The following is a 26,893-nucleotide window of genomic DNA, read 5'->3' on the forward strand; positions in this document are numbered from 1 at the left end:
GCCATCTTTGTGCGGGGCCGCGCTTCTGCCAGCGCCGAGGCGGGGAATCTGCAGTTAGGTGGGCTGGCGATGGAGTGGTGGGCTAGCTCGCCGCTTCGGCTCTGGCTGCTGTTGTTCCTCCTGCCCCCAGCGCAGGGCCGCCAGAAGGAGTCAGGTGGGCTCCGGGCAGTGCCGAGCCTGCCCCTTGGGCTCGTGGTCTGGTCGTAGTCCCGAGGCGCTCCCCCGCGCGGCCGGCGCCCAGGAAGATGCTGTGGCCGCTATAGCTAGGATCTGGGCAGAGGGCACCGGGGCGCCTTGCGGCGGAGAGTGAGGTGCCGGGGTCTCTGCTCTTGCTCTGGACGCTGGAGAGTAACCCATCTCCCAGAATTCAGAATGACGGGGAGGAGAGGGAATTCCCCGTTCAACCGCAGGAGGCGTCGCCCGTGCTTGGCTACTCTGGACCTGCCTGAAACACTGAGGGTCGGGGATGGGGGCGAATGTCGTGCGCGCGCGTGTGTATATGCGTTGCCAGAAGACAAGAAGAGGGGTTTAATGTCTGTAACTTTTAACTGATCCTCTTTGTGGAGTTCAATTTGATTAGTAGAAAGTGATAGTCCGCGTCACTATCCATAGCATTCTGACGGTTGGGCGTTAAGCTTGGGAATTTTCCAGTTTCTTGGACACCTGACACCCGGGTAGAGGAACAGACTTGACATGAGTGTGAGTTACACACACAAAAATTCCTCCCTGGCGTTTCGTTTCCGTCAGTTGGATGGGAAGGGGATTTCTGAAAGTTTTGGTCCTCTGTTGCTTCTGCCTGTGTGGTGTTAGCAAATAACGCTCAGGAGACTTTTTTTTTTTAACTCTGATTTACTTCACTTTTTAAAGGTTCAAAATGGAAAGTATTTATTGACCAAATTAACAGGTCTTTGGAGAATTACGAACCATGTTCAAGTCAAAACTGCAGCTGCTACCATGGGTGAGTTATTTTCTTTGATGTGTCTTTGAGAGTTTAGTTGCTGTCACAGGAAGTATTCTAACATCCTCGAGAGATTTTGGTTGCAGTGGTCAGAAAGGCAAGGATGTTTTTCTCTTTCTAGGAAATAAAAATGCTCTGGGATGGGAAAGGCTCAGGTGGTCTCAGCCTAACCACTGACTGACTGTGGGATTCAGTGCACGTGCATCTGTTTTTCCCCACTGGGCTGCAAGCTTCCTGAGGTCAGGGTCTGTGTCTTATTTGTTGTTGTCTCCCTGGTGCTAGCCCTCAGTACGTGCTCAATAAATATTGTTGAGGAAATAAACCCATCTATAGCTGAATCTAGTCCTAAATTTCCTGATGGTTATCTTTAGAAAATGCACGTCAGGCTGGGCATGGTGGTTCATGCCTGTAATCCCAGCACTTTGAGAGGCCATGGCCGGTGGATCACCTGAGGTCAGAAGTTCGAGACCAGCCTGACCAACATGTGGAAACCCTGTCTCTACTAAAAATACAAAAATTAGCTGGGCGTGGTGGCACATGCCTGTAATCCCAGTTACTCAGGAGGCTGAGGCAGGAGAATTGCTTGAACCCGGGAAGCAGAGGTTGCATTGAACCCAGATCACGCCACTGCACCCCAGCCTGGGCGACAGAGTGAGACTCCGTCTCAGAGAGAGAATGCACCTCAGGGCCAGGATGAGGTATGGTAGATAGATAACTCTGAAAACAGACTTGGGTGTTAGTGCCGGTACTCCCACTGGTTACCCCTGTGCCAAGCCACTTCAACTCCTCTGGGTCTCAGATTCTTCATCAGCTAAATAATAGGGTCTTTTAAGCTCCGCTTTATGTTGTTTTTGACTCCTCAAAAAATTCCCTGGATGCTTATACTTATTAAAAACTTACTATGCACTCAACTTTAAAAGGAATATAAAATAGTGTAATTTTGGTTACTGCTGTCAGGCTATCAGAGTAAGGGGGTATCGGGGAGAGCGTGGACCAGACAGACCAGAACAAGAGAGTCCATGCTAAACTGTAAGGCAGAAACTTCACCTCCTGTGGGATTGGGAGGAGATGCCAGGAGGACTGAAGTGACTAGAAGGACACAGGTGTGGCATGAGTGGTGAAAGAGGAATACAGAACTGCCAAGGGAGGGGCAATCCAGATGGAGGGAGGAAGAAGAGACATTGACCCACTTTTTACTTTTTATTGCTTTATTGCCATTGGTGTTTCAGATTACCTACAGGGCTTCTAGGGAAGAGCTGTTCATTCTCACCCTTGATTCTTTCCTTCCACTTACTGTGTTCTCTAATACAAAACCTAAATGCACTTAGGAAGTAGGTGGAATGGCACCACTCTCTTGGCCTGCTTTCCTTAATGACTCCCATTCTTTCCCAGTGTCATAGAAGAGGATCTAACTCCTTTCCGAGGAGGCATCTCCAGGAAGATGATGGCAGAGGTAGTCAGACGGAAGCTAGGGACCCACTATCAGATCATTAAGAACAGACTATACCGGGAAAATGACTGCATGTTCCCCTCAAGGTAAGAGTTACGAGGTAGATATATCTTCTGACTTTATTACATATAGGCTTACCTGATACCCTTTTATAGAGGAGCCAATTCATGGGACTAGCAAGCAGATCCCTCCTCCCATTTCAGGCAGACTATGAAATAGCGACAAGCTCTTCTCCTTGCCTGGGAATTTTTCTTGTGAGCTACTCTCAAAGCCTGTCTGCTCTGTGAGACTTGGCTCATCACTGGTAGTACTGGTGGTGGCTCTGCCTCTTCTGCTCCTTCCCTGGGATACAGTAGCAGCGGGATACAGTAGCAGCAGGGTACAGGCCAATGAGGCCTAGCAGGAGGGAGCTGGACTGAAGGAGGAGGAGGAATTGGTTGAATGTCTGTCATGGGCCAGTGTAGTTCTAGATACTGAATATTCAAGGAGAGGTGGTAGAGTCAAGAGGAGTAACTAGATGGGGTGTGGTTGCTCCCACCTGTGATTCCAGCACTTTGTGGTGGATTGCTTGAGCCCAGGAGTTTGAGACCAGCCTGGATTATGACGAATAATCTGACAGAGTGGCAAATAATATGACAGAGTGAGACCCTGTCTATAAAAAAATATAAAAACTAAAAAACAGGAGTAACTAGTGCTGCAAATTACGCCAGCCAGGACTTCAGAAATTCAGGTGTGAGACCCGAGGTACCATGTCATTTGGCTGAAGGCAGGGTGGTAGGCAGGGAGGGTCATGGGCTGAGCGTGGAGGTTGGTTTTAGGCAGCATTGCATTTTGGAGTTTTTTTTTTTTTTTTTTTTAACTCAAATCTTTATAAAATTAGAAGATACAAAACTCAGAGGGCATAATATTCCCTTATGTAAGAGCATCTTTCTAAACAATCCCTATTCTGTCATTAAAAGTAAAATACATGTGCAGAGTTGCAAAAAAAATTATCAATTTGTACATAAAGATTTATATTATTTGTATTTAATAACAACTTTGTAACAATTTAATATTTACTGTTATAAATATGTAAGCAAGGCCGGGTGTGGTGGCTCAGGCTTATAATCCCAGCACTTTGGGAGGCCAAGACGGGCAGATCACCTGAAGTCAGGAGTTCGAGACCAGCCTGACCAACATGGAGAAACCCTGTCTTTACTAAAAATACAAAATTTGCCGGGTGTGGTGGTGCATGCCTGTCATCCCAGCTACTCAGGAGGCTGAGAGGCAGGAGAATCGCTTGAGCCCGGGAGGCAGAGGTTGCAGTGAGCTGAGATTGCGCCATTGCACTCCAGCCTGGGCAGCAAGAGTGAGTGAATGAATGAATGAATGAATGAATAAATAAATAAATAAATGTAAACAAGAAAACAGGCTGGGCATGGTGGCTTGTGCCTATAATCCCAGCACTTTGGGAAGTCAAAGCAGGAAGATCGCTTGAGCTCAGAAGTTCAAGACGAGCCTGGGCCACATGGCAAAACCTCATCTCTACAAAAAATACAAACATTAGCTGGGTGTGGTGGCATGTGTTTGTAGTCCTAGCTACTTGGGAGACTGAAGTGAGTGGATCACCTGAGCCCAGGAGGTCAAGACTGCAGTAAGCCTGAGCCATGATTATGCCACTGCACTCCAGCCAGGGTGACAGAGCGAGACCTGTCTCAAATAAATAATAATAAGAACAATGAAAAAGAAAGATTATTTAATATCCCAGAACCCTGAGGAAATCAGTTACCCTTTGGCTATCAGATATCAGGGGAAATAGGTTGTAGAGGAAAAAATCATTAAGGTATTTTAAACAGACATTTGTTTCATTATTTGGGACTCAATAATAGAGACTTTAAATAGAAATTGTGAGTCTGGGGGAATTTTTAATTTCCACAAATGAGAAAGAAAATAAGAATATACACATTGTTGGACTTTGAAAGCTTACCCAATGTTTAATAGTTTGCTGAACAATTGCCAAATGAAATGAAATGCTTTCAAAGTTTCTGAAAGGCACAATTCTCTTCTTCCTGAGCTCAGAACATTTTGATCATAATCATGAGCTTAGAAATGTTCTGAAGGGAGTACAGTACCTTTCATTAGCAATAAAGTAATGTATATTTCCAATGACACTGAAAGTTCCCTATCCTAGCTACACGTACAACTAAGGAAAACAGAGAGGGACAAAATACAAATAGAATGCAGTATTCCAGAACACAATACTGAATGAAGTGCACACAGTTGTATGATATCTCAAAGATTCCCGAATAGCTAGAAATAATATCTTTCTAGGTCTAGATAGGATTCTTTTTTTTTTTTTTTTTTTTTTTGAGAGGGAATCTCACTCTGTCACCCAGGCTGGAGTGCAGTGGCGTGATCTCGGCTCATTGCAACCTCCACCTCCCAGGTTCAAGCGATTCTCTTGCCTCAGCCTCCTGAGTAGCTGGGACTACAGGCGCCCGCCACTACGCCTGGCTAATTTTTGTATTTTTAGTAGAGATGGGTTTTCACCTTGTTGATCAGGCTGGTCTCAAACTCCTGACCTTGTGATCCGCCTGCCTCAGTCTCCCAAAGTGCTGGGATTACAGGCAGGTCTAGATACTTTTAATCTATCCAGTTTCAGAAACCTATGTGACATTTTAAAAATTCAGTTTTGAATAAAATAAAATATAAACTCCACATTTCAAGGATGAGCAGAGGAACCAGAGATTTATCTAATTCTAGAGACAAGTCATTTCAAAACTTAGTTGTAATGGTATTTTTTAATAACAGCTTTACTGAGGTGTGGTTAACATAAATTACATGTAAAGTATAGAATGTTCCTACAACAAAAAAAGTATATGAGGCTATGTTAATTAACTTGATATACTCATTCCACAATGTAAACATATATCAAAACATTACATTGTATCCTGTAAATATATACAATTATTATTTATCAATTAAAAATAAAACCTACAGTGTACACTACGTCTTCATGTATGTTTATGCCAAGATAATGAACCTTCCATCACAACCAAAATATTCTTTCTGCCTCTTTGCAGTCCCTGTCTCCTGCATCTCCCTGTCTCCCTCTCCTCCCCATGCCCCACCTTCAGGCAGCTGATGACTACTTTCTCGAATTATGGATTATTTTCTAGAGTTTTCTATAAATGGAATTATTTAAGAGAGTACTATTTTAAAAGCCAAATGTGGCTGGGCATGGTGGATCACACCTATAATCCCAGCACTTTGGGAGGCTGAGGTGAGTGGATCACCTGAGGTCAGGAGTTCAAGATCACCCTGGTCAACATGGTGAAACCCCGACTCTACTAAAAATACAAAAAAATTTATCCAGGCATGGTGGCAGGCACCTGTAATCCCAGCTACTTGGGAGGCTGAGGCAGGAAAATTGCTTGAACCTGGGAGGCAGAGGTTACAGTGAGCTGAGACCACGCCATTACACTCCAGCCTGGTCAACAAGAAAGAAACTCCATCTCAAAAAATAAAAAATTAAATTAAAAGCCAAATGTGAAAGAAATATGAGTGTTTTCGCTGTAATGTATAAGTTGTACTGCAACTTTTTAAAAACTTTTTAACTAGATTTTTTTTCTTTTAGTGTCAAAGAATATTACATGCACTTTGGATATGTAAAATATCCAAATATTTTAGCATGGTAAAATTAAAAAACAGAGAGGGACAAAATACAAATAGAATGCAGTATTCCAAAACACAATCCTGAATGAAATACACACAGTGGTATGATATCTCGAAGATTCCCATATAGCTAGAAATAATATCTTTCTAGGTCTATATACAATCCTTTTTTTTTTTTTTGAGAGGGAATCTTGCTCTGTCACCCAGGCTGGAGCCTGGCTGCCTCTTTGCAGTCCGTCTCTCCTGCATCTCCCTGTCTCCCTCTCCTCCCCATGCCCCACCTTCAGGCAGCCGATGACTATTTTACCATGCTAAAATATTTGGATACCTCCAAAAGACATTCAGTGAAAAGGAAGTTTCTCTTCCACCTCAGACCGCTAGTCCCTGAGACCTCTTTTCAAAAAACAATAAGAATTATGTGTCTTGTATATCCTTCTAGAAATAGTCTATACATATACAAGCATCTAGACTTATCAACAAACTAAAACGTGCTCTTTCTTCTGTTCTGCACTTAGATTTCTTCTCCATATAACGGTAGATTTTGAGATTGTTCCATAAGAGTCCATAGAGAACGCCTCACTTTTTCATGGCTGCATAATAGTTTATTATATGGATTTCTTTATTCAGCCCTCTATTAGTGGACATTTACATTATCCCTCACCACATCCCTTTGCTTTTTGGATAATGCAAGCAATGCTGCAGTGAACATCCTTGTTACCGTGAACACTCATGTAAATATATATGTAGGCTAAATTCCTAGAAGTATAATAACTAGGCCAATTAATGTCATTTTAAAATCTTGATAAATAGGCTGGGTGCAGTGGCTCATGCCTGTTATCCCAGCACTTTGGATGGCCGAGACGGGCAGATCATCTGAGGTCAGGAGTTCGAGACCAGCCTGGCCAACCTGGTGAGAACCTGTCTCTACTAAAAATACAAAAATTAACTGGGCATGGTGGCCTGTGCATGTAATCCCAGCTACTCAGGAGGCTGAGGCAGGAGATTCACTTGAAACCAGAAGGTGGAGGTTGCAGTGAGCTGAAATTGTGCCATTGCACTCCAGCCTGGGCCACAGAGTGAGGCTCCATCTCAAAAAAAAAAAAAATATATATAGATAGATAGATAGACTGGGCACAGTGGCTCTCACCTGTAATCCCAGCACTTTGGGAGGCTGAGGTGGGAGGATCACTTGAGCCCGAGAATTCAAGATCAGTCTGGACAACATACCAAGACTCTGTCTTTACACACACACACACACACACACTTGCCAGGTGTGATGGCACACACCCATAGTCCCAGCTACTCAGGAGGCTGAGGTGAGAGGATTGCTTGCTCCTAGGATTTTTGAGGCCACAGTGAGCCCGTGATCATGCCACTGTACTCTTCAGCATGGGTGGCAGAGCAAGAGACCCTGCCTCAAATAAAAAAATTAAAAAAAAAAAAAGAGAAATCTTGGTAAATAGAAGCTAATTGTCCTACAAAGAGGCTAAACACTTCCATAGCTCATATATCATATGCTGGGAATAGATCTCACACCCTCACCAACACTGCACTATTGGACTTTTTGATCTTTGTCAATCCGATTGGTAAAATCTGTATCTAGTTTCATTGATATTTCTTTATTATTAATACAGTTGAGCATCTTTTCCTATGTTTGTGAACCATTGATATTTTTTGCAATTATCTCCCTATATATAAAACCCTTGGGTTTTTTTGCTAGGGGGTCTCACTACATTGCCTAGTGTGTCACTATGTTGCAGGTCTAGAACTCTTGGGCTCAAAGAACCCTTCTGCCTAAGTCTCCCAAGTAGTAAAACAATATTTTAAATCAGTCGTTTCCATGCTACCAGGAAATTTTGATCAAGCCTTTGAATGCTGCCTCTAGCATAGTGCTGGTCAGGACCTCAAAGAATGAGGCAGAAACCAGCTAAACTGTCAGTGTATCTTCTTTTTCTTTCAAGAAATCCTCTGAGGATGCCCGGGAATCTAGTCAGAAAGCTATGTTACAGTATTTATGATTATGTATATAATACTTTTTCTGGCTTGCAGAATTGATTTTGATAGTGTTCTTTATTCAGGTTGAAGATAATGAAAGGTTTTCTATCTGTTCTCATAAACTAGGAGACTTAATTATAATGGAAATAAAAATGATGTCTTTGTGAGAAGCAAAGCCAGAGGAACACAGGTAGAAAATTAGCTATTTCAGCTGTTACGAGAGTTTGTATCTTGTCTACTAATTTAACTATTCCATATAAAGGAAATAAGAAAAAGAAGAATGAATAAAGTGGTAGAAGTAGCAATAATATTCCCTTCAAAGCTATGATGATTTATTTGGAAAATTTTATTAAGTATTTTAAGCTGGAGGAGCTTAGCTAGGAGTGAACTTGCACAATACAAAAAAGCAGAATAACCCCTTTAGAAGTATTGCTTTCAGGGGACTTTGCAGTAGGCTGATGATCTGGAACACTGGCTTGTCTTACTTTAAAATGTGAATGGGACCTCACCTTGTCCTAGAGCCTGTAGGCACTGCTCTGCTGAATTTATGGTATGTCTGGTTGACAGGTGTAGTGGTGTTGAACACTTTATTTTGGAAGTGATTGGGCGTCTCCCTGACATGGAGATGGTGATCAATGTACGAGATTATCCTCAGGTTCCTAAATGGATGGAGCCTGCCATCCCAGTCTTCTCCTTCAGTAAGGTAAGTGCAGGGAGAGCCACATGGGTGGATGGAGGGTGGTCCTCCAGGTTATGAGCATGAGATCATTGTCCTGTGACATAGTCTGATGGGCGATGGTAAGGATGAGGACTGAGGTACAGAAATGGGTCTGTGTCTCTATTAGCGTCACAGCGATTGAGCAAAAAGACAGAAGAGAGGAAGTTGAGAACTGGTAAGTCATGTAAGATTGCTTCAGTGTCTATAGGGCTGGAGATGGAGGCGAGGGCGTGAGAGGCCTGAGAAACCTACAGGAATTAGAGGTGGGTCTCGAAGATCCTACAGAGCATGGGAGGAAGGAGTCCTAGAAAGCTTGGAGTTAGGGAACACCTTCATTCCAAAAGTTTATTGAGCTCCTACTATGTATATATTCAGCCATAGTGCTGGGTATCATCTGTCCCATCTGTCACCATATTCCAGGGGCCCAGCATGGCTAAAAGTGAACCTGAAGGTGCCAGATAACTCCACACCGTGTGTGTGCAGGCAGTGCATTGAAGGGATAGGCCAGAGATAACCTCGGGAAGACTGGAGTAGCTAGGACACACCTGTGGGCTTAGGGAACTGGGGGCAAGGAATATCTTGTCAGTGCTCAGGTTCATATAAATGTTGTATCGCCAGGGATGGGCCTTGGTTCCCCAGAGACAAGGAAAGCATTTGTGGGTGGGGGTGGGAAGGCTAGAAGAGAGTGGATGGAAGATTCTATGGGGTAGGAGTGAATTGAGGAAAACCCCATGGAATTTGGGGAAAGGAACACTATCTCTGATTTGGTTTGTCCAAAGCAGAGGGACCTTTTGTCCCCACTTTTTCTTTATCACAGTTTACTTTCTCCCTAGACTTGTTTTATTTCCTGTGTTGCAAGTGGGCAGAGGCCACATTTGTGTTGCATTTCCCATGATCTAGCCTCATTTCTCAAAAGTGCTTGGTTCCATTGTTTGTCGTGAAACTCACCCAGAAGAACAGATAGAGGCTCCCATGTAAGTCAGTAGGGACTTCGTGTTTGTTATCTATCTATTGTTTCTGTGGATAATGAAGTATGACCATTGGTATACTAACTTTCCGTTCATCTTTACTTTCCTCCTGTTTTTTAAATCAGTGACTTCTAGTTTCCAAGGGAGGGTTTTACTCTGTCAACTTTATAGTTAATTGTGCAGCTTCTATTGAATAGCTGTTATGTTTAAGATGCTTGAGGAATCACATCATTTTTTTTTACATATTTGAGAGACAGCAAACAGCATATTGTGCATGTATTTCCAGTGGAAGAAACAGTAGAGTTAGAGGTTTATCAGTGGCCAGATTTTTAACAGAAGTAACCATAAAAAGGGAACAAATGGAGGCCAGGCACAGTGGCTCACTCCTGTAATCCCAGCACTTGGGGAGGCCAAGGCAGGTGGATTTAAAAAAAAAAAAAAAAGCAACAAATGGTTTCAAACTTCTTTCTTTTTTTTGAGACAGAGTCTCTGTTGCCCAGGCTGGACTACAGTGGCGCGACTTTGGCTCACTACAACCTCCACCTCCTGGGTTCAAGTGATTCCCCGCCTCAGCCTCCCGAGTAGCTGGGACTACAGGCACCCGCCACCATGCCTGGCTATTTTTTTTGTTTTGTTTTGTATTTTTTAGTAGAGACAGAGTTTCACCATGTTGACCAGGCTGATTTCGAACTCCTGACCTCAGGTGATCCACCTGTCTCGGCCTCCCACAGTGCTGGGATTACAGGTGTGACCCACCCTGCCCAGCCTTAAAATTCTTTGAAAAGATATGTGATAACACCCCTTCCTCTCATTCTGCTCATCCATACTTCTGACTCCAATCGATGAATAACCAAGAATGTATTGACCAATCAATGTGAGCCCAACAGTGCCATAGTATGAGATAACACTAGCTAATATTTATCAAGTACGTAAAATGTGCCAGATACAGTTCTAAGATTTTTATGCGTATCAACTCATTTAATATGCAAAATAAGCCTTTTAGGTAGATCATATTATTGATATTATTGTTTCCCCCATTACAATGATAAGGAAGCTGAGGCATAGAACCATTAAGTAACTTGCCTAGAGCTGTAAAGAGGTGGAGTCAGCATCCAAACCCATATGATCCACCTCAGGAGCCCACACTCTTAACCATTGCACTGTATTTCTTGGCTCTTGCTCTCAAAAAAACCCATTGGGAAATACCCAAATAAGACAAATAAGACAGTGTAAACTCTTAAGTGTAATAGTTAAGCAATGAGAGAGCTCTGTGATTTTTCAGAATTGGGCATATTGTTTCCTTAAATTGAAAATCTTAACAGTATATATCCTCTAGGAAAACAGAATTTGGGGGAACTGAAAATGTTGACCTTTAATGTGATTCTAAATTCTGGAATTCAGTGAGCCCATGACTTTTAATCCATAGTCACTTTTGCCTTTTAATGTCTACAGGCTAGACTTTGGAAAATAGGGAAAATGTATCTTTGGCAATGTGACACTAAACCAAGGCTGTCCAGATCCAGTGGCATGATTGCAGTTGCCTCTTTTCACTCTGTTCCAAGACTGATTTAGAACGACCTGTCTGTTTTTGTTGAAGACATCAGAGTACCATGATATCATGTATCCTGCTTGGACATTTTGGGAAGGGGGACCTGCTGTTTGGCCAATTTATCCTACAGGTCTTGGACGGTGGGACCTCTTCAGAGAAGATCTGGTAAGGTAGGTCCTTTGAAGAAGTTTTATTTTTTTCTCTTTCTGGGATTTTTTGAAATAAGCCATAGAATACAACCAATTATTTACTTTTTTCTTTTTTTTTTTGAGACAGAGTTTCACCCTTGTTGCCCAGGCTGGAGTGCAATGGCACGATCTCAGCTCACTGCAATCTCCACCTCCCAGGTTCAAGTGATTCTCCTGCCTCAGCCTCCTGAGTAGCTGAGATTACAGGCATGCGCCACCACACCCGGCTAATTTTGTATTTTTAGTAGAGATGGGGTGTCTCCATGTTGGTCAGGCTGGTCTCGAACTCCTGACCTCTGGTGATCCGCCCACCTCAGCCTCCCAAAGTGCTGGGATTACAGGTCTGAGCCACCACACCCAGCCTATTTACTTTTAAGTAACTAATTTTTAAGTTAAAAATTAAGGGCCGGGCACGGTGGCTCAAGCCTGTAATCCCAGCACTTTGGGAGGCCGAGACGGGCGGATCACAAGGTCAGGAGATCAAGACCATCCTGGCTAACACGGTGAAACCCTGTCTCTACTAAAAACTACAAAAAAACTAGCCGGGCGAGGTGGCAGGCGCCTGTAGTCCCAGCTACTCGGGAGGCTGAGGCAGGAGAATGGCGTGAGCCCGGGAAGCAGAGCTTGCAGTGAGCTGAGATCCGGCCACTGCACTCCAGCCTGGGCGACAGAGCGAGACTCCGTCACCAAAAAAAAAAAAAAAAAAAAAATTAAGGACAGAAAACTGTAACATAAACAATTTTGTATATGTCTAATAATGTTTACATATCCATAGAAAAGGGCTGAATAGTCCATCCTAAACTATCAGCAATGCCTCTTTGCAAGGGATTGTCACAGACTTTTGTTTTCTATTTTAAATGTTTCTTTTTTTAAATTAAATTAAATTAAAATTTTTTTTTTTTTTTGCAACAGAGTCACGTTCTGTCTCCAGGCTGGAGTGCAGTGGTGCTATTGCGGCTCACTGCAACCTCTGCCTCCCAGGTTCAAGTGATTCTCTTGCCTCAGCCTCCTGAATAACTGGGATTACAGGCATGCACCACCACACCCGGCTAATTTTTTGTATTTTTAGTAGAGATGGGGTTTCACCATGGTGACCAGGCTGGTCTGGAACTCCTGGCCTCAAGTGATCCACCCACTGGGTGCTGGGATTACAAGTGTGAGCCACTGCGCCCAGTCAGTATTTTCAGTTTTTCTATACTTAAGATTCTTTACATAAGAGTGCGTTCTTTCATAGTAAGAAAAAATGACTGACCGTGTCATGTGGGGGATAGAAAATTATTTGGAAGAATATAAACGTACTTGGCAATTGAGAACTAAATACTTTAGGCAGGGCTGAGGGAGCATAAATGTCCCATAAGCATCTCAAGTACAAGCTTATTCCAGATCCTCTCTGATTCATGACTGAGACATGCCTTGGCCTGTTGACTCCATCCTGCTATCATTTCAGAATTTAGATTGTGTAGCTCATCCAAGCTGTAGGTATTTCTTACCTAGCTACATTTTACATCATGATTCAGACAACTTTGGTGCTTAACTAGGGAACTTGCAGAAACACAGTCATTATAGGCCTTCTCTCAGGTATAAGGAAAGCAAACAATTCAACCTTGTTTCCATAAATACCTATCACCTCTCCCAAGTGTGGCTGAAGATTCAAAGAGGATTAAGGGAATATTCCCTTCCTGAAGAAACGTACAGGGCTGCAGTCCTCAGTGGTGGGTAGAGCCCTTTGTTAAAAAACAAACTTCTCCAGTGGGTATAATTTGAAAATTTTAAAAAATAATAACAGTCTCATATTTTACAGAACTGGAACTAGCAATTGTCTTTGTCCAGCCCTTTATTTCAGGGATAAGGGAATGAAGGCACAGAAAGGTTTAGTGATCTGGTCAAGGTCAGAAGCAAATCTAGGCCTAAAGTCCTGGTTTCCAAGTGCTTTATCCAACCTTCTTTACTGGTTAATATTCCTTGTGTTTTCCTGACATTGAGACTGTCATTCCTTGTTTATTTTTGGGTTTTGAACATAATTTTGAGACGGGGGGAAAAAGGTGTGTTTTTTGTTTGTTGGTTGGTTGTTTTTTAAAATTTTTTGTAGAGACAGGTCTTGCTATGTTTCCCAGCCTGATCTCAATCTCCTGGGCTCAAGTGATCCTCCCCACTTGGCCTCCCAAAGTGCTGGGATTACAGGCATGAGCCACCACACTAAGCTGGAAAAAAGGTTTTAAACTTTTTTTCCCCTAAGTTATTCTTGGCCTTGGCCTTGGTTTTCTAATCCTTTCCCCCACCCCACCCCCTCAGGTACTTGCAAATACCCTTTTCACATTCTTCTTTTTGTAGCTGTTTTCCCACCTGCCATGCAGCTGCCTTGTTTTTAAAATCTTTAAAAACATTTTAACTGATTATGAAACCTATATATGCTCATAAAATTTTACAAATATGTATAACTTAGGCAACTTTTCCCCTAACTTATTGGTTTATCTAAGTAATCTTTCCATGTCAGTACATATGAAGCAGTCACTTTATTTATTTATTTGTTTGTTTGTTTATTTTTAAGAGGCAGGATCTCACTATGTTGCCCAGGCTGGACTCAAACTCCTGGGGTCAAGGTGTTATCCAGTTACTCCACCATGTAGTTATTAATACCATTTTCCCCCATGTAAACTAGTAAACAATTTTTAGGCAGATAGAATGTTTTAAAGTGTAATCTTATATGGATGCTTTTTTTCTTTTGATACCTTCCTATTTTATTCAATTGAATTTATTCATGGTTATAGAATTGCCATTTTGTTTTTTAGAACCCTCTGTTTGGAATCTCTAGTGATGTTCATTGGTTACCTTGAAAATTTAATAATCTACTTGTTTATCTATCTGCACTGATGTCTGCCTGCCATTTTTCGTTCTATTTTTCTGATATTTTGGGAGTTTGTGCCCACTGATTTATATTGCACTCTGTAGAAGAATTCATTGTTCTTTACAGATTAAATATTTCATTTGTTATTGTCAGAGAGAGTTTAAAAAAGAGGGCTGGGGTAGCACCAGGCTGTGGTGGCCACTGTTAGCGCTTGCCTGGAGAAACAAGTCCTAAGCTAGGTCTTTTGAGGAAGGATGGGTAGGTTAGGAGAATGAAAGAGAGAGAACAGTGATACACAGTTTGGGTCTGTGTATGTATATTAAATACAGCTTCCCCAGGAACCAAGGAAATAAAGAGAAGTAACTTTGAGTATAAATTGATACATTTTTTGTTAGATAGTTTGACAATATGTATCAAAATTGGAAATGTATACTGTGTATCCTTTGACCCAGCTGTTTCACATCTAGAATGTATCCTAAGGAATTAGACAAGTGTGCAAAGATTTCTATACAAGGATGTTTACTACCATGTTGTTTCTGAGAGCAGAAAGTTGGAAACTACCCAAAAGCCCATCAATAAAGTGTGAAGTGAATCATAATATGACTGTAAAATGGAATTTTTGCAGTGAGTCTTTGCCAGAGGTTATAAAATGGAATATAGTGCATGAATGGAAAGGCAGTGTAGGTTTTAAAGGCTCTGGGTTCAAATCCTGACTCTTATTAGCTACATGACTCTGCACAAGTTGCTTAACCTCTGAAGGACCTCATTTGTAAAATAGGGATGATAAAACCTACCTCTTAAGATTGTGAGAATGATTTTATATTTACAAAGCACTTATAACAATGTCTGTAACATAGTGAAGTGCTATATAGATGTTGGCTGTTATTATTATTTATATTTCCTATTAAGATTGTTACCTGGGCTGGGCGCGGTGTCTCACGCTTGTAATCCCAGCACTTTGGGAGGCCAAGGCGGGCGGATCATGAGGTCAGGAGATCGAGACCATCCTAGCTAACATGGTGAAACCCCGTCTCTACTACAAATACAAACAATTATCCATGTGTGGTGGTGGGTGCCTGTAGTCCCAGCTACTCAGGAGGCTGAGGCAGGAGAATGGCATGAACCCGGGAGGCGGAAGTTGCAGTGAGCAGAGATGCGCCATTCCACTCCAACCTGGGCAATAGACTGGGACTCTGTCTCAAAAAAATAAAAAATGATTGTTACCTAACAGTATGTGTGGTGTGACCTCTGTTACACAGAGCAAAGTTTCTCAGTATTAGTGTTGCTGACATTTTGGGCTGGATAATTCTTTGTCCTGGGAGCTATCCTGAGCACTGTAGGATTGTTTAGCAGCATCTCTGATCTATACGCACTAAATGCCAGTAGCAGTCCCCTAGTAGTAACAATAAAAAATGTCTACAGACATGGCCAAATGTCCCCTGGGTGGGAGGGAAGGGCAAAATCACCCCCAATTGAAAGCTACTAATATGAAGAAATGATTGCCAGGAAATTCTTGGCTAAAATGTTACATTGTTACCTGTGGACGGGGAGATTCCAGAGGACTTCTTACTTTTATCTTTATGCTTTTTCATGAGAACTTTGCATGAGGAGCATGAAATATTTTCCACTAAAAACAAAACAACAAAAATCCAGTGCTATAGTGTCTCTGCTTGGGCAGGAAGAAGTAGGGGGTAAACAAGATAGTTCTGGCCTTAGACTGGAGAATCAGGTAAAGGTGATCCATCCAGAAAAGGCCAGAGGATGAGCCAGGTTGGCTGAGGGTGGAGGTCTGAGGACCTGGAAAATACTGAGCAGCATTCTCAGCTGAGTGAAAATAAGCAGCATGACATTATATGTATCTGAAAAGGATCTATGCCTAGAAAGTTTATATCCTGAGTTTCTCCATTACTATAATACAGCCCACCAATCCCTCATTAACTTCAGTTCAGCCCCCCGCCTCCTTTTTCAGAGGAAGATGCTGTATAGACTTCTGTACTGGGAGGGTTCCTACGAAGCAAGTTAAGAATGATGCATCTGTGAGCTAGCAGTTTCAGTAAGGAAGGCTGGCCGTGGTAATGTGTACTGAGATCTGAGTTTCAAGGACTTCATCTTTATGGAGCACTTAGTCTGGCTTTAAGAATACAAAGGTGCTTTTCAAATATCAGACTAAATCTAATGACACTTCCCACCTATGGAAAACATAAAATCAGAAAGTGATTTCCCTTTCATTCCATTTCTGATGCTTTTTAATTTTTTTGCAGTTTTGTTCACATAATTAATTTCATCAGTAGCACCCTACTTAAGGTACAGAGGAAATCCACATTTGCCAAATTATAAAGACACCTAATCATGACCTTCAGGGTTTGGGGGCTTTTCTTTCAGTGTTGTTAACTTGTTAATGGGGAGTAGATTTGTAGATGCAACTGGATAGCACCTCCAGAGCCATGAAATGGTAGCAAAAGGAAACAAAGTGTCCTTTAGGGCTTTTTCTTTTGAGTAGCTTTGATTAGACTCATTTAGAAATATGAAGCTCTGAACTAATCTTCAGAAATGGTTAAAGCACATTCTTATATAGTTGAAAAAGATATATTGAAACTAATTAAATTCTGTATTCTTAGGTCAGCAGCACAGTGGCCATGGAAAAAGAAAAACTCTACAGCATATTTCCGAGGATCAAGGTGAATTATTTTCTGACATTTTACAAATATATTCTTCCAAGTAATGTAAAATATAAGTAACCTCAAGGGTATGACAAGCTCTGTAGTTCAAAGGAAAAGCTAAGATAACAAAGAAAGAAATGTGGAATCACAATTTTAGATTTGAGAATAATTCACATTATTTGCCCAAATCACCATTGACTGAGTTGATATTCAAAGAAGTAAAGTTCATCCATTTCAGTCATTTAGCAGATATTTTACATAGTGTCACAAGTGTGTTGGCCATTGATTGTGTGATGTCAAACACAACAGATGGGTGTCTTCTTACAGTCCCTAGGAGTAGCTTATGATCAGTTTCTAGGAGTAGCTTATGATCATGCCACAGTCACTCTGCTGGTTAATGCAGAGCAGGACTCAACACCATATTTCTTAACTGCCTTTTTTATCAGAACATGTGGCTGCCAAGTAGTAGTTAAGAGCACAGACTGAGACTGCTGAAAATGAAGAAGAGAGCAGGGAGGAAAGAGAAGAGAAAAATGGCAAAGGTAGTAGAAGGACCCTGTGTTGTTCAGCTCCATAGTCCCAGTGCCAATAACAGTTCCTAGCATGTCGATATACAATAAATATCTGTGAAGTAGATGAATAGAAAAGACTGTGAAGGGAGAAGGTTTTGTAGTTTTAGCAAGTGAGTCCTTGCCAGAGATTATACTCTCTCTTCACCCTCCTCTTCGCTTGGGAGATAGACTTTAGGAGGTAAATTGATTATCCAGCTACTATGTCCTGTTTCTTACCAACTTCTTTGATTCTTAAATCTTGAAGTCACAAATTAACTTGGGGACCATGTCTGGACTTCAAGAGTTTTAGGACTCCCTTGAAATTATGTGGGGATATGTGCATTTTTCTGGGAAGGAGAGGAGGTTGGTTCATAGTTCTTAACAGATTATCAAGGAATCCATGATGCCTCACATGTCAAGACCCTCTGCTACTTGGAACATCACTAGAAATTTTTCCACATATAGTCATTAGGTTTTTAAGCCCTTTGGTTTTTGTGCATTTTTAAAAAATTAAATATTATACTGGACTGTACAGAGTGTACATAACAAAGGTCATGTAGCTGTTTTAGTGAGTGGTGACTAGCTAGCCTCACAGTTATAAGCACCAGTGATTATAGAAGCTGCATGAACTTTCCTAAAAGGGAAATCATTCCCTGGGATTTGACTATAGTGACCTGAACAACATACCCTTTAAGACCAAATGCAGACAAAGAAGGGCCAAGCACTCCCCAACCCTAAAGGTACAGACGGGACCAGCCCTGGACGACCTAGATGCTGCAGTACCCAGTGTACCCCTCCTCTGCTGTCATGGCACCAGTGAATTGTCAATTTGTGCAGAGTCATTGCCTTGGGTCCTAGTCCTGCTCACCTTTCAGGGATTGGGAACAGTATTCTAATACAGGCCGCACAGTTTTATGTCACGTGTTTCTTTTATAGGACAAGTCCAGAACGAGATCCTCTCATTCTTCTGTCTCGAAAAAATCCAAAACTTGTTGATGCGGAATACACCAAAAACCAGGCCTGGAAATCTATGAAAGTAATCACCAGTCATCTGAGTAGAACTACAGCAGTGAACATTCTCACTCAAAGAACATTGCCACCTGGGTAGAATTTGAGATTAGGTTTCCTCTCAGTGGTGAGGTGAATGTAAAGAAAGTTCCATGAACCAGCATTAGCATATATGTAAATTCTCCTTTTTCAAACTTACATTGCTTTTCTGGCCATATTATGACTAGTATATTGCACTACTTTGAAGGTTTAAACCAAGGGTCACAAACTTTTTCCAGGAAGGGCCAAATAGTAAATATTGTAGGTTTTACAGGTCATATGGTCTCTGTTGTAGTTGCCAGCAGTAGTATGAAAGCAGCCATAGGCAGTTTGTAAATGAATGAGCCTGGCAGTGTTCTTATAAAAACTTTATTATGGCCGGGCATGGTGGTTCACGCCTGTAATCCCAGTACTTTGGGAGGCTGAGGCGGGTGGATCACTTGAGGTCGGGAGTTTGAGACCAGCCTGGCCAACATGGTGAAACCCTGTCTCTATTAAAAATAGAAAGATTAGTCGGGCATGGTGGTACGCACCTGTAATCCCAGCTACTCGGGAGGCTGAGGCAGGAGAATTGCTTGAACCTGGGAGGCAGAGATTGCAGTGAGCTAAGATTGTGCCATTGCACTCCAGCCTGGTGACAGCAAGACTCCATCTCAAACAAAATAAAATAAATAAAATAAATAAAAGAAGTAAAAGTTTATTTATGGGCACTGAATTTTGAATTTCATGTAATTTTGTCATAAAATATTCTTCTTTTGCCTTTTCTTTTAACCATTTGAAATGTAAAAATTTCTTAGTCCATGACAAAAACAAGCAGTGGGTCAGATTTGGCCTATGGGTCGTAGTTTGCCAACCCCTGGTTTAAATCAATGGTCTCAACCCTGGCTGTACAATACAACCAGAGAGCTTTAAAAAATGAATTAAATGAGTCAGAATCTCTGGGGCTGGTGTCCAGGAATCTTCATTTGTTTAAAACTTTTCAAGTGATTCTAAGGTGAAGCCAGAAATGGGACCATTGGTTTACAATCCACTCTCTCCTCTTAACTCTATGGCTTTTTGCCTTAATCAAAGACATTAAAGCCTTAACCTTCCTTTATATGACATTTCCATATACCATATGAGGATGCTATGAGAAAAAGCTTTAGACTTCTTGGGAGAAAACTAAGTAAATCTGAGGTGTATGTATTATTTCATACAGTTTTTTAATCAGATAGGAGCAAGTGAGCTTATAAAACTTTGTTAAATAATAAAAATATGAAAAATGTATTCATTTAGAATACAAGTTGTTAGCATCTACTGTGGGAGGCTGCAGAAGCAAACAAAACTTGTCCCCTCATCAAGGAGTTTACCATCTGCTAAGATGGATGGAGTGTACATGGGGATCTCAAACTCAGATGTCCCCAGGGACCAGCAGGTGCTATCAGTAGGTGAGCAAGAGAGAATACTAACACTTCCAAGTGTTAATAAGAGCCCAGTTTGCCAGATCATGCTTTTTATTCCCCAAGAAAGATTGGAAGTCTGGATTTTTGCAAGAAATATCCTACTACCTATAAATGTTGGCGATGATTTGATTTTTTTTTTTTTAAATACTTTGCATGCCCAACATAATTTGAGTATGGGCTGTATACACCCCTAAGGTTATCAGCCAGCACTTGAGATCTTCTCTGCATACATAATTTACACAGAGTGAAGTGTGCTGCGGGCTGTGACATCTGAATTCAAAGGAGGGCAACATGGCTTTAGGTGAGCTTAAACTCTGAAATCAGACAGGCCCTGGTTAAAACTCTGTCTTCTATTTAGAGCCACAATGACCTTGAGCAAATCTCAACTTCCGAAGCCTTGGCTTCTGCATTTATATAATGGGAATAATAATGTCTCCTGAGTATATTGATTATGAAGCTTAAATGAGGTAATGTTGATGAAATGTTTAACAATGCTTGCTGCACAGTGATCACAATAAATGCTGTTGCTGCTAATACTAATAACTTCCTTCCCACTTAAAGGATACCTTAGGAAAGCCAGCTGCTAAGGATGTCCATCTTGTCGATCACTGCAAGTACAAGTAAGATTTCCAGGACTCCTGACTCTTTTGGTTTCCATACTGCTTTTGAAATAGCTTCACTTTGGGTGAGAACTTTAATATGAAGGCCAGCTGGAGTAAATGAAAGTTGCATTAATTCATTTCACTAGCTTTTCCTGAGGGCCTGTATGCACTGACCTGAGTTCTGCAGGGACTGTAGAGAAGAATGGAACATCTGTAGAACAGAACAACAGATAGCTGCATGCTAGCTAGTAATCACAGTAATGTAATTACCTCTCCATATGCCCCACCCACTCAATAGTTGAAGTTAGAACAAATATTTCTCAGTTAATAAATATTAGAATTATTATCCTAGTGTGCTGGCATGCTCCTGTAGTCTTAGCTACTTGGGAGGCTGAGGTAGGAGGATCCTTTGAGCCCAAGAGTTCAAGACCAGCCTGGGCTACATAGTGAGACCCTGTCTCTAAGAGAAATAAAATAAAATTCCAGGACTAAGAATTCGATGAACAGGTAAAACCAGGTCTAGAGGAGGGCAGCAGTGGTGGGGGTGGCTCAGAGTTAGAAATGCCAGTGACACACAGAGTAGGATCTACATGGAAAGCAACTCTGGTTGGAGACAGGTGCATGCATGAGAAATGCTGAGAAGAAAGCCTTTTTTTTTTCCTGTGGGCAATCTCTGAAAATTGATTAGGTTTTCCTTATTCTCCTCTCTATACCAGAGGGCCCTTATCACTCAGGAAGTGAGCAGTGGGGAAGTGAGCATTACCACCTGAGCTCTGCCTTCTGTCAGATCAGCTTGGCATTAGATTCTCATAGGAGCACAAACCCTATTGTGAACTGCGCATGCAAGGGATCGAGGTTGCGTGCTCCTTACGAGAATCTAATGCCTGATGATCTGAGGTGGAACAGTTTCATCCAAAACCATCTCCCCCATACTACCCATCCATGGAAAAATTGTCTCCCATGAAACCGGTGCCTGGTGCCAAAAAGGTTGGGGACCATTGCTCTATACTTTAAGAGAAGAGGGTGATGTCTAGGAAACAGTGGAGACCTTTGAGCAGATGGGGTACACTAGAGGAAAAACAAGGCTTTGGGAGGCCATGACTAGTTAGAGACATTAGGCCTAGAAAGCTTGTGAATTTTTTTTTTCACTCTTTATATTCTATGTTTACCATTGAACATTTATTTTCTCAAATATGTTCCAAATCTACAAACTGTCATTTCCTTCTGAGCCCTGTATACACTCTACCCGGCACCCAGCTCCTGACCCTATCTAGCTCTGTCTGGAGAAAATAATCCCCTATTTTTCCTCACCCTGACATTCCCAGAACAACCTGTAGTCCTAGCCCTGGTAAAGCAAAGAGTTGATAGAAACCCCTTAGGAACATACAATGTGTCCTTGAAAAATCAAAGTGGAAAGAGAGTGGAGAGGAATCATGAAAGAAGGGGAGGGGAGAATAAGCATAAAAGGTCATATTTGTGGCAACAGGCATATAGCATCAAGTGTATTTTGCTCTTTTTTCCCCAGGTATCTGTTTAATTTTCGAGGTGTAGCTGCAAGTTTCCGGTTTAAACATCTCTTCCTGTGTGGCTCACTTGTTTTCCATGTTGGTGATGAGTGGCTAGAATTCTTCTATCCACAGCTGAAGCCATGGGTTCACTATATCCCAGTCAAAACAGATCTCTCCAATGTCCAGTAAGCAGTTATCCCCCAATGCAGAGTTTCTAAAGACCCTTCCAATCTGCTTTTAAAAATGCCTTAATGCCTTAAAACCAGTCATGTAAGACATTTAGTCCTATGATTTTTTTCCATTGAAAGCTTTTTTTCCTCTTGGTTTACATACATAGTATTGCATTATTATCCAAGTAGGCTATAAGTGGAATTTAATTTGAAAAAGCGCTTTAATACTGGTTTCAAATGAAACATTCAGACAAAATGAAGTTAAAAAGCTCTAATCTCTCCAAGACTAAAGATAGGGATATTCAATCTTATTATATTGTCAAAAGGATTTTCAGATGCAGCGTGAGAATTGATTCAAGTGAAGCTTCGGCAAATTTCCCCTCATGATGGGAGGAGCAAGGAAGAGGTATAGAGAAGGACCAGAGTTATCAGCATATTGTTATCATGGTGATATCTGTGTATATATATTTTTTTCTATATATAAAAATATATTTATATATAAATATGTAATAAATATAAATATATAATATACTGTAAAATATAAATATACAAAATATATGTAAATATATAATGTAACTTCTGTATTTTCTCAAATATGTCCCAAATCTACAATAGGGTATCTTTAATCAGTGTGTGGGTTTTTTTTTTATTATTTGGTTCTTGAGAGAACCCTGATATCTTTGCTTTAAGGAAATAATCCACCATCCACATACCTAAAATTATCCATAGACCTCAGTCTATATGGTCTTTCTGACTTAGTGCTAATGAAGTTGGTCTACATTTCAGAGTCTAAAATTCTTTTCATTTTAGAGAGCTGTTACAATTTGTAAAAGCAAATGATGATGTAGCTCAAGAGATTGCTGAAAGGTGAGTTCTGTTCATTTTCCCTTTCCACTTTACTTTGTCATCCCCATTATGCCCTAGCCAAAGTTACCTGAATATTGTTATCATGGTGATATCTGTATTTTATCCTCATCATATGGAGATAATTCAGAACTAAAGCTGTCCTGGGGGGAAACATATACACACGTCTACATATGCCTAAGCTTTATAGAAGTAGACTAAAATCTTTGAGGTAGTTAAACAGGTATGAACATTGGCTGTTTATAAGTTGTTTTTTTTTTTTTTTTTTGAGACGGAGTCTCGCTCTGTCGCCCAGGCTGGAGTGCAGTGGCCGGATCTCAGCTCACTGCAAGCTCCGCCTCCCGGGTTTACGCCATTCTCCTGCCTCAGCCTCCCAAGTAGCTGGGACTACAGGCACCCGCCAACTCGCCCGGCTAGTTTTTTGTATTTTTTAGTAGAGACGGGGTTTCGCCGTGTTAGCCAGGATGGTCTCGATCTCCTGACCTCGCGATCCACCCGTCTCGGCCTCCCAAAGTGCTGGGATTACAGGCTTGAGCCACCGCGCCCGGCCTATAAGTTGTTTTAAAGGAAAAAGATGTTAAGTTCTATTGCTACGTGCATGTATGTGGATATGATTGCCATAGGGTTGGTTCTTGAGGCTCAAATGAATTAATTTATATAAAATGCTGAATAATGCTTGGCACAAGGTGAGCACTCAAATGCACACTGTTATTATTATTAAATTCTGTGCTTTAACATTTTCTTGTTAAATCTTGTCTCTAGGGGAAGCCAGTTTATTAGGAACCACTTGCAGATGGATGACATCACCTGTTACTGGGAGAACCTCTTGAGTGAATACTCTAAATTCCTGTCTTACAATGTAACAAGAAGGAAAAGTTATGATCAAATTATTCCCAAAATGTTGAAAACTGAACTATAGTAGTCATCATAGGACCATAGTCCTCTTTGTGGCAACAGATGTCAGATATCCTACGGTGAGAAGCTTACCATAAGCCTGGCACCTATACCTTGAATACCTGTTATCAAGCCAAATACCTGGTTTTCCTTATCATGCTGCACCCAGAGCAACTCTTGAGAAAGATTTAAAATGTGTCTAACACACTGATATGAAGCAGTTCAACTTTTTGGATGAATAAGGACCAGAAATCATGAGATGTGGATTTTGAACCCAACTCTACCTTTAATTTTCTTAAGACCAATCACAGCTTGTGCCTCAGATCATCCACCTGTATGTGTCCATCACTGTGAAATTGACTGTGTCCATGTGATGATGCCCTTTGTCCCATTATTTGGAGCAGAAAATTCATCATTTGGAAGTAGTACAACTCATTGCTGGAACTGTGAAATTATCCTAGGTGTGATCTCTGTCACTTTATTTTAATGTAGGAAACTCTATGGGGTTTATGAAAAATACTTGGGGATCATTCTCTGAATGGTCTAAGGAAGCGGTAGCCATGCCATGCAATGATATAGGAGTTCTTTTGTAAAATCATAAACTCTGTTACTCAGGAGGTTTCTATAATGCCACATATAAAGAGGCCAATTGCATGAGTAATTATTGCAATTGGATTTTGGGTTCCCTTTTTGTGCCTTCATGCCCTACTTCTTAATGTCTCTCTAAAGAAAACAAACAAACAAAAAAGACAAAGCCTCTTAATAAATTTAGGAAGTAGTCCTCATTCTTTAATGGAACTATATATAGAGCAGCAGCTCTTCCTCACCCTTTGCATACCTTTAATATTTTTCCTTCTTAAATTGGCCACAGAAGGGGTCATTCACACTCTCATTGTCTTGCAGGAACCACAAAAAGTCTTCATATGTGAATGTGCCGTTCATTTGATAGTTAAGAGCATTCAACTTTAAATATATAGGAGATACTTTTTTTAGTGCAAATCCATGTTGGAGTGCCTCCTTTTTCCTTTTTTCCCTTTTTGAAAAAGATGTTTTGGGTAGTAGTTTAATATCTCAGGGTGCTCTTTCTAACATAATGAAGAAAAATGTTTAGATTAAAACTCTGGAGTCTGATGACTTAGAACTATCCTTGCCCCTTAGGCCCACCCTTTCCACAGAGAAATCACCTCTCTTCTTTTGTCTCTTAAGACCTATTTGGTATTAACTAGCTTCGGAATTAGTAAATGTGAGATTCAGTCACATAATTATCAGACATTCCATTTGTCAGAAATCTATTAGGCTTTTTAAACTCTTTTCCACAAAATTTTAAGTCTGTTGACCTTCTTAGAGAAGTTGAACATGCTTGGTAAGATCATTTCATGGAATAAGCAGATGCTTAAAGTTGGATTTTTTTGTGTGTTTTTTTGTTTTGTTTTGTTTAGTACTAGCAAAGCACAGGGACTGTGTTCTTAGGTGCTGTGAGTCTGTCCAGATTTCTGAGTTGTACTATGGTTTTGCCTTGTCACTATGAGGCCCTACTAGGTGTAAGCATTGTCTCTGAATTTTAATTTCCTCTAATTAAAATAGGAACAAAATTTGCTATCCTTTAGATTAGGAGCTGAAGATTCATTTCCCTGGGAATGTTTCCCATTTAGCTTCAAGTTTTAGCTCAAACATCACCTTCTTTCTGACTCCTTTCATTCATTCCTCGAGGCAGTAAGGGGCTACCATGGTACTTTGCTTATGCCTGTATTATATGACATTACTGTAGTTGCTTGACTGTTTCTCCTACTGTTCTGTGAACTTATTAATAGGTGAGAATCTAGTTTTACTCATCTTGATGTCTCCAGGATCCAGCACAGTGCCTCACACAGAACAGATCCCAAAGAACTGGTGGGTGGGTGGGTGGATGGAGGAATGGAGACAGTTGGCTTAACTGGATCCTATATACAGATTGTTACTGGCTCCAAAGGATGATTAGATAAGACTGTAAGAATTGGATCAATGTAAATCCTCACCTGCCCTTTGAAGAGCCAATAAGAGCATCTTTGTCTTTAAATACAGCAAATGTTATTCAGATTTTGTACTTGTCTGTTTACCTCAGTGTAGATGATATGAGGATGGTATAACTATGTAAATGGTTTGTTTTTGAAAATAATTTGTTTCCCCACAACTTTTGAAGGTTTTATTTGTTGTTGTTACTAGTTCAGTCCCAAACTTACCCTTTCCTTTTCAGAGAGCTAATGGCCATGCTTTTCTTCAAGGAAAGAATAGTTTATTTGAATGAAGTGGGATACTTGGATAACACAAATAATGCTTTTTATTTATTTATTTCGGGAGTGTTATCTATGTGCTGTCAGTGACCCACCTTATTCTACTATATCAGGTCAGATTTTCCTAGTGGTCAGGAACAGAAACTGCCTCTTGCTAGTTTAAGCAAAGTAACTTACTAGAAGAATACGAGGGCATCTCCTGGAATCTAAAAAGGTTTCATAGTGGTTAGAAGGATAGAAGCAAGGGCACCTCCAGGAATCTCAGCAAGAATTTTGACTGTTTCCAGGGTGCTACCATAATGCAGTTCCCTTGCCTATTGGACTCTGTCTCAGCCCAAAATTCCCAAGGGCAAAAAACTTAATTGACTCATTTGGGTCCCCTCCAAGAGTCCCCTACACTTAACCCCTAGACTGACTACAAACAAGAGCACAAATAGGCCAGACACAGTGGTTCACACCTGTAATCCTAGCTCTTTGGGATGCCAAGGCTCAAGATCACTTGAGCCCAGGAGTTCAAGACCAGCCTGGGCAACATGGTGAGACCTCAGCTCTACAAAAAA

At 41.1% G+C, this 26,893-nt stretch overlaps 1 protein-coding gene across 2 annotated transcripts; it reads left to right on the forward strand.

The window, feature by feature from the left end:
- Positions 1-26,371, forward strand: POGLUT1 (protein O-glucosyltransferase 1). Of its 2 annotated transcripts, none has more exons than XR_004060178.1 (11): positions 1-154; positions 868-958; positions 2,351-2,494; positions 8,625-8,760; positions 11,341-11,462; positions 16,944-17,003; positions 18,473-18,572; positions 20,587-20,645; positions 22,153-22,320; positions 22,632-23,172; positions 23,932-24,020. XR_004060178.1 is itself a non-coding variant. In XM_010357455.2 (11 exons), exons 1-11 carry the CDS (start codon positions 70-72, stop codon positions 24,086-24,088), a joined length of 1,179 nt encoding a protein of 392 aa, XP_010355757.1. In that variant the 5' UTR covers positions 1-69; the 3' UTR covers positions 24,089-26,371. The 2 variants fall into 2 exon arrangements, 1 of the variants encoding a protein (XP_010355757.1); XM_010357455.2 differs by having other exon boundaries at positions 23,116-23,172; positions 23,932-26,371.
- Positions 26,372-26,893: the final 522 nt, after the last annotated feature.

Source organism: Rhinopithecus roxellana, chromosome 1 (genome assembly GCF_007565055.1).
Source record: "Rhinopithecus roxellana isolate Shanxi Qingling chromosome 1, ASM756505v1, whole genome shotgun sequence".
Classification (NCBI taxonomy): Eukaryota; Metazoa; Chordata; class Mammalia; order Primates; family Cercopithecidae; genus Rhinopithecus; species Rhinopithecus roxellana.